Source organism: Oncorhynchus gorbuscha, linkage group LG17, assembly GCF_021184085.1.
Source record: "Oncorhynchus gorbuscha isolate QuinsamMale2020 ecotype Even-year linkage group LG17, OgorEven_v1.0, whole genome shotgun sequence".
NCBI classification, from domain to species: Eukaryota; Metazoa; Chordata; class Actinopteri; order Salmoniformes; family Salmonidae; genus Oncorhynchus; species Oncorhynchus gorbuscha.
The window spans coordinates 30,999,387-31,008,110 of NC_060189.1; the positions used below are offsets into that span (position 1 = coordinate 30,999,387).

The 8,724-nt window shown below is 44.0% G+C and overlaps 1 protein-coding gene and 1 pseudogene across 1 annotated transcript; both read right to left on the reverse strand.

Annotated features, from left to right (window-relative positions):
* Positions 1-15: 15 nt before the first annotated feature.
* Positions 16-1,609, reverse strand: LOC124001405 (annotated as a pseudogene).
* A 4,665-nt stretch (positions 1,610-6,274) lies between these two features.
* LOC124001406 (B2 bradykinin receptor-like) lies at positions 6,275-7,312 on the reverse strand. Its single transcript, XM_046308147.1, has one exon. The coding sequence runs from the start codon at positions 7,310-7,312 to the stop codon at positions 6,275-6,277; it is 1,038 nt and encodes a 345-aa protein (XP_046164103.1).
* Positions 7,313-8,724: the final 1,412 nt, after the last annotated feature.

Sequence of the window (8,724 nt, forward strand, 5' to 3'; positions counted from 1 at the left end):
TGATACACTGGCATTTCAGCTTTTAGTTGTTGTAGAGCCCCTGCGATTCTTAGTTTTCCTGTAGATGGCGCTAACTTTCTTCCAAACATACTGACCGGAAATTACACACAACACAGGGTTTAGGCTACTGTTCAGAAATGCTAGGTACATTGAAATGTGGGTTCCAATATCCAAGGTATGATCCCACTTCTTGTCCAAGACCTCTACTTCACACAGTATATCGAGTAGGGTGAAGAGTTGGAAGCCACTCCAACACACAAGGAACAGCAGCATCACGGCGCAAACGAGGACTGTGGCCTTCCTATAATTTCTATCCTCTATGTCAACACTCCCGCTCCTCTTCCACAGGGCTCTAATGATGCTACAAGTGCAGGAAATAATCACCACAACAGGTTGAATAAAGTCCACAATGTTCATCAGGAGGTTGTGGGCCAGCTTCCAAGATTCCTCAGTTGTCAGGATACTCCAGAATACACACCATTGTCTGAAGTTCATCAACAAACATCACCTTTACGTGAATCGTCACCAGCACCCCCATCAGCAGCCCAAACAGACAGGATTAGGCAGACCTCAGCCAACTGGCCCTTATGGTCCTCACCAGCGGTAAGTAGCGGTCCACACGAACCATTGCCAACAGGTAGATGCTGGTATAGACGTTGACCAGGATAGACTGACTCTGTGTCACAGGAAGTCTCCATACGGCCAGTTGTGGTCATTGAGGATCTTCATGACCTAGAAGAGCAGGCAGGCCAGGAGGAGCAGGTCAGTCAGGGCCAGGTTACCCAGTTATATCTCTGATATGGGGCACTGGCCCCTCTGGAGAAGGAAAACCAGAAGGATGAAGCCATTACCCAGCAGCTTCACAACACACAGGGTAAAGATGTAGGGAGGGACGATGCTGTAGACCAGGATCCATTCTGTTGTGGAGAGGAGTCTAGATGGTGGGAAGTAATTGTGCTAATGTTTTCTGACAGTAGCATTGCCACGGAGACCACCAGCTCTGCGATCATAGGAAAATATCTTATCTGTGCTTATTATTCACTAAGAAACAACAATATTCATGTAAATATTGTGACTCTGAAGTTGGATACTCTATTTGGCATGGAAATAGAAGCCAAGGGGGAAAACACTGTAATCAATCTCCTGAACATTGTAGCCAGATATCTTTCAAAAATGTATGCTGAAGTCCAAACTCTTCAAAATTCCCTTGTAGGGATACCGTATTCCAGTTAAGCTGTGGCTGCTTAAGTATGCAGAATCTACATACATGTTTAGTATTTCTGGTGTTGTTTGACAAGAGGGATTTAAGCATGGTGTTTTAATAAAGACACGACAGGAGTTCTTGGAGTAATCGATCACACTTTTTTTTATTACCATTTCTTCTAAAATGTGATTTAGTAACTCATGAAAGATTTATCATGTGCGACTTCTGAGTAGAACATTCTTAAAAATACAGATGGCTGATCAAACAACTATGCTTTCTTCTTGTCAAGTTGAATAACCTCTAAAAAGTGGCAGTCAGTGTTTTGGTCTATCAGTATTCATTTGTACTAAATTACTTTAGTCTCCATATAATTACTTTACTCAGATGCCTGGCTCACAAAGCCATCTTTTTGAATGTCATGTAATAAATTGCTTACCTAGTGTTAATTTAGTTTAGAAAGGAGTTTTGTAGTGTTGTTCATCTTTAAGCTACTCACTGAGTTAGGGAGAGATCTGCAGGAAAGTTTGGTTTTGTATACAACATTCTTTGACAACCTTGTCCCAACGTGTATGTCAACTTGTTTATAAGCCATTTTCAGTTTGCCTCCTGAAGGGCCAAAGGTTAGATCAGAATGTACAAATACTCAAGAGAGAACATGTATTTTGTCAAGCGAACAGCTTGTTTGCCAAGTGTACAAACCCATTTAAGTGTACAAACCCACTTTCCTTTTAGAATGATTTTAGAACATTATTATAACCTCTATAAAGTGGTCTGGAGCTTTTTGGCAGAGGTGTAAGAAAACACATACATAACTGTAGGCGGAGGGCCAAGTACAGCCTCGGTTTATATTTCATCATGAGTCATTTCAAAGTGAATAACATTTTATTTGTCCCATCCGCCGATTACAACAAGTCTAGACTTTACCGTGAAATGCTTACTTATGAGCCCTTTGCCAACAATGCAGTTAAAAAGTAAGAAAATTAACAAATAGATCAAAATAAAATAGCATCACAATAAAATAATGTTTCTGGATTATAGTGTCATGGTGATACATATTTTCACAGAAACGTTGTATCGGTACTATACACTGAGTGTATAAAACATTAGCAACACCTGCTTATTCCATGACAGACTGACCAGCTGAAACCAGGTGACAGCTATGATCCCTTACTGAGCTCACTTGTTAAATTCACTTCAGCCAGTGTAGATGAAGGGGAGGAGACAGGTAAAAAAAATATTTTTAGGCTTTGAGAATTTTATTTAGATTTTTTATCCATTATTTTACCAGGTAAGTTGACTGAGAACACATTCTCATTTACAGCAACAACCTGGGGAATAGTTACAGGGGACAGGGATGAATGAGCCAATTATAAACCAGGGATTATTAGGTGACCGTGATGGTTTGAGGACCAGATTGGGAATTTAGCCAAGACACCAGGGTTAACACCCCTACTCATACAATAAGTGCCATGGGATCTTTAACGACCTCAGAGAGTCAGGACACCTGTTTAACGTCCCATCCGAAAGACGGCACCCTACACAGGGCAGTGTCCCCAATCACTGCCCTGGGGAATTGGGATATTTTTTAGACCAGAGGAAAGAGTGCCTCCTACTTGCCCTCCAACACCACTTCCAGCAGCATCTGGTCTCTCATTCAGGAACTGACCAGGACCAACCCTGCTTAGCTTCAGAAGCAAGCCAGCAGTGGTATGCAGGGTGGTATGCTGCTGGCGTTGAGACATTAATTGTGTATGTGTCATTCAGAGAGGGAATTGGCAAGGCAACATAATTAAGTGCCTTTGAATGTGGTGAGTGCCAGGCGGTTTGAGTGTGTCAATAACTGCAACATTGTTGGGTTTTTCACACTCAACAGTTTCCCGTGTGTATCAAGAATGGTCCAAAGAATGGCCCAGGACATCCAGCCAACTTGACACAACTGTGGAAAGGATTGGAGTCAACATGGGCCAGCATCTCTGTGGAACGCTTTCGACACCTTGTAGAGTCCATGACCCCACATATTGAGAGTGTTCTGAGGGCAAAAGGGGTGCAACTAGGAAGGTGTTGCTAATTTTCTGTACACTCAGTGTAGGCCCATGCTTTAGGTCCACTTAATAGGTGTCCGTCTTATTTCACTCTGGTGCATTTCTACATAGACCAAAACATAGACTTTAGTGTACAGAACAGATATATACAGTACAGACTACACCCCTCTGATCTTTCCCTTCTTTGGCACTCCAACAACCATCAGTCATAGTCTCTGGAAACATACTTAACTTCTCAACTTAAAGGCTGGTCAGTTATACTGTATGGCCGAAATTCATCACAACAACCAATGTCTGTTTGCTGGCTAGACATCATCTTAGAGTTGAATAAGAATGTACTCTATATCCCTTTCTCACACATTATGACAATGTGAGGGTATATTTGGATTGTTACTCTGACCTGTCAATAACTACATTCAATCATTTCACATGGAATTGTGCATGGTAAGTACCAAACAAGTCATTGCAATCTTTGTGCAGTTTAGCTATTCAATAACTATTCCACAGTATTGGTCAGAAAAACATTCCCTTATCATATAAAATAGATTATTATCAAGGACTTTACAGATGTTTTATTTGTATGAATGTATAAAAATGTCTAAACCATATAAAATATCAAATCACTGAGAAACCTTTTTGAGATACAGGTATACCAGTGACTCGCTCAATAAGGAAGTGGTCAGATGACGCGGCTGCTACGCTACAGGACTGTTTTGCTAGCACAGACTGGAATATATTCCAGGATTCATCCAATGGCAGTGAGGAGTATACCACCTCAGTCATCGGCTTCATCAATAAGTGCATTGACGACGTCTTCGCCACAGTGACCATACGTACATATTCTAACCAGAAGCCATGGATTACAGGCAACATCTGCATCGAGCTAAAGGCTAGAGCTACCGCTTTCAAGGAATGGGAAACTAATCCGGACATTTATAAGAAATCCCGTTATGCCCTAAAACGAACCATCAAACATGCAAAGCGTCAATACAGGATTAAGATTGAATCCTACTACACCGGCTCTGACGCTCGTCGGATGTGGCAGGGCTTGAAAACTATTACGGACTACAAAGGGAAACCCAGACGCGAGCTGCCCAGTAACACGAGCCTACCAGATGAGCTAGATGCCTTTTATGCTCGCTTCGAGGCAAGCAACACTGAATCATGCACAAGAGCATCAGCTGTTCTGGATGACTGTGTGATAACTCTCTCGGTAGCCGATGTAAGCAAGACGTTTAAACAGGTCAACATTCACAAAGCCGCGGGGGCAGAAGGATTTCCAGGACTTGTACTCAAAGCATGCACAGACAAACTTGAAGTGTCTTCACTGACATTTTCAACCTCTCCCAGAGTCTGTAATACCTACATGTTTCAAGCAGACCACCATAGACCCTGTGCCCAAGGAAGCGAAGGTAACCTGCCTAAATGATTACCGACCCGTAGCACTCACGTCAGTAGTCATGAAGTGCTTTGAAAGGCTAGTCATGGCTCACAACAGCAACAGGATACCCTAGACCCACTCCAATTCGCATAACGCCCAAACAGATCCATAGATGACGCAATCTCAATCGCACTCCACACTGCCCTTTTCCACCTGGACAAAAGAAACACCTATGTGAGAAAATCTGTTCATTGACGACAGCTCAGTGTTCAACACCATAGTGCCCACGAAGCTCACCACTAAGCTAAGTACCCTGGGAATAAACACCTGCCTCTGCAACTGGATCCTGTACTTCCTGACGGGCCACCCCATGGTGGCAAGGGTAGGCAACAAAATGTCTTCTACGCTTATCCTCAACACTGGGGCCTCTCAGGGGTGTGTACTGAGTCCCCTCCTATACTCCCTGTTCACCCACAACTGTGTGGCCAAACACGACTTCAACACCATCATTAAGTTTGCTGACAACACAACAAGGGTAGGCCGACAACGATGAGACAGCCTATAGGGAGGAGGTCAGAGACCTGCCAGTGTGGTGCCAGGACAACAACCTCTCCCTCAATGTGAGCAAGACAAAGGAACTGATTGTGGATTACAGGAAAAGGTAGGCCGAACTGGCCCCCATTAACATTGACGTTGCTGTAGTGGAGCGGGTTGTGAGTTTCAAGTTCCTTGGTGTCCACATCACCAACGAACTATCATGGTCCAAACACACCAAGACAGTCATGAAGAGGGCACGACAAAACCTTTCCCCCTCAGGAGACTGAAAAGATTTGGCATGGGTCCCCAGATCCTCAAAAAGTTATACAGCTGCACCATTGAGAGCATCCTGACCAGTTGCATCACTGCCTGGTATGGCAACTGCTTGGCATCTGACCACAAGGCGCTACAGAGGGTAGTGCGAACGGCCCAGTACATCACTGGGGTCAAACTTCCTGCCATCCAGGAGCTATATGATAGGTGGTGTCAGAGGAAAGCCCATCAAATTTTCAGAGACTCCACTCACCCAAGTCATAGACTGTTTTCTCTGCTATCTCACTGTACCGGAGCGCCAAGTCCAGGACCAAAAGGCTCCTTAACAGCTTCTATCCCCAAGCCATAAGACTGCTGAACAATCCATCAAATGGCCACCGGACTATTTACGTTAACCCCCTCCATTTGTTTTGCTACTTGCTGTTTATTATACATGCATAGTCAGTTCACCTCTACCTACATGTACAAATGACCTCAACTAACCTGTACCCCCGCACACTGACTCGGTACTGGTACCCCCTGTATGTAGCCTCGTTATTGTTATGTTATTGTGGTACTTTGTATTATTTTTTACTTTAGTTTATTTGGTAAATATTTTCTTAACCTCTTGTTAACTGAGATGTTGGTTAAGGGCTTGTAAGTAAGCATTTCACGGTAAGGTCTACACTTGTATTCGGCGAATGTGACAAATAAAGTTTGATTTGATTTAAAGAAAACACACAAAAGCTAAATACAATGTAAACACAAAACACATTCACAAGTTGCTGTTACACAAAACAGTGATGCTAGTGCAGAAATATGTGCCTTAAAATGACATGGTTGTTTGGGGTTTATAAATCATACCTTAGTGGAGTCTGTGTACTTAATGGTGGAGTTGAGATTGACAATATGATAGGACTTCCTTCCCTTTCCACAGCACATCATCTGTCTACATACCCCTCTTGCCCTCTGCTTAAAGTGCTTCCCCACAATCACGTACAGAAAAGGGTTCAGTGAGCTGTTGCTGTAGCCCAGGTAGGTAGCCAGTTGAGTGCTGATTTCTAATACATCCACCCAGCCACAGCCAGAGATGACCTCATAGTAATACAGGGTATCCAGGAAGATGACGACCTGGTAGGGCAGCCAGCAGAGGATGAAGATGGCCAGGACGATAAGCACCAGGTGGGCAGCCTTCCTCTCCGTGCCTGCCGCCGTCGTGCTCCTCATCCTGCTCGCCTGGTTGTCCCGTAGGACACTGATGATGTGGTAGCTGCAGAAGGACACAACGGGTATAGGAACCAGAAAGCCCACTATGTTGACGGTCAGGTTGTAGCGCAGCCTCCAGCCGTCGTGGGGGTATGCCATGTAGCACGCCTCCACCCCCAGTTGGGGGAAGAACTGGACGGATCGGAAGAGCAGGGCTGGGAGGCTGAGAAGAGCACCCACCACCCAGACAACCAGGCAGATCCCACTGGCCCAGGCTGGTTTTCTTCCCCTGCCCTGGGACGACAGGGGACGTGCCAGCACCAGGTACCTGTCCACACTCACCAGCGTAAGGAACAGGACACTGCAGTAGTAGTTCATCCCAATGACAATGTTCACCAGCTGACACATAAGCTCACCAAATGGCCAGTGGAACTCCTGTATGACCGCCACCACCCAGAAGGGCAGGCAGGACACCATGAGGAGGTCTGCAGCAGCCAGGTTCCCCAGGTAGATGTCTGCCACTGTGCTGTGTCTCTTCTGGAAGCAGAACACACACAGCACGAAGGTGTTGCCCACCATTCCCAGCAGGCAGATGACGGACATGTAAACTGGCTGGATGGAGTACACCCAATTCCAGGCTGCTGTGTGGTTACACTCCATTAAAGGGTCCACCGACCAGTTTGAGACCATTTCGAGAGCTGTCTGAAGAGAGATTGTGTGTGTCAATGTTGGAGCACAATTTTATATTATAAAACATCAAAAAAGCTTTTAATTATGTCAATGCTACTGAACATGTGTACCACGACTTCTCTCATTTCAAAGTAAAGGAAACTGCTACCCTCTGGTTCAAAATAAAATTAATAATGCGCTAATGGACTGGGGAGGAAGAGAATGGAAGGGCTAATATTGATATTAGTAAGAGTACACAGGCTCTGCGTGCTGTTGCCTTGTGAAGCACACCTCAGCTCTTTACATAAACCACCGTGATGTACAGTCATCTAAAAGGCTCTGCAGGCAACAGATGGTCCTTCTCTCTTATCTGGATGACATGGAGCACACTCTCTGTGGACTGACTCTGTCTACACCTCCCTCCCTCTGTACTGTAAGTCGGCACAGCTTCACTCAGTGGAATCCAGAGAGTATGTTTTCAGTCTCCCAAGAGAAAGGTAAAAGTGCATGGGGTACTCGCTCTGTCTACACCTCCCTCACTGTACTGTAAGTCAGCACAGCCTCAGTGGAATTGAAAAAAGTGTGTTTTCATTCTACCAAGACATGAGTAAAAGAATGGGGTACCTTACAGTGAATGGGGGAGAATATTATTGTAGGTTACTCAGTATCACTCTTTTTGACTGAGGTACCTAGCTACCACAATTAGTTTGTCCCGGCAGCAAAATACTTTCCTCTCTGCTCCTCATCAATTACTTCACCCACACAATGGTTTCAATTTCAGTTTCTTGTTGTATTAGTCATATGTACATGATAGACATGGTATACAGTGGTACAATGAAATACTTTCTTGCAGGTTCCTTTTCGACAATGCAACAACATGAAATAATAAAAGATATGAATATGAACATAAAGTAAATGGCTCAGTAGAATAGAATAAACATTTGAACATAACATACAGGAAGGCACACTTTAAAGTACAATATTAACACATGTAAGAGGGGATTGGGGGGCATGTGTTTATGTACATGTAAAAAAAAAAACGAATATTTCTTGTCTCAGATATAGGACAGACACTTCAGAACAAACTGATTTTATTTTTGGGACTGACTATGTGTTGTTCCATGTATTGAATATGTTATTCTATGTGTTTGTATGGGCTAATAGCAGTAAGGACAAAACATGTTTTTCATCAAATTATATATTTTTAAAAATGTGATACTTCAAAGCGGTATTAAAATTCTCAAAACGTCTTTCTTTACTGCAGCGATCCCTCCGATGCTTCCTGAAGTCAACAATCAACTCCTTTGTTTTGCTGACGTTGAGATGGAGGTTGTTGTCCTGGCACCACAAATGCCAGTTCACTTACCTCCTCCCTATAGGCTGACTCGTCATTGCAGTCACACCTGCTCCTGCTCTTCCTCCCCTGGCGCTCG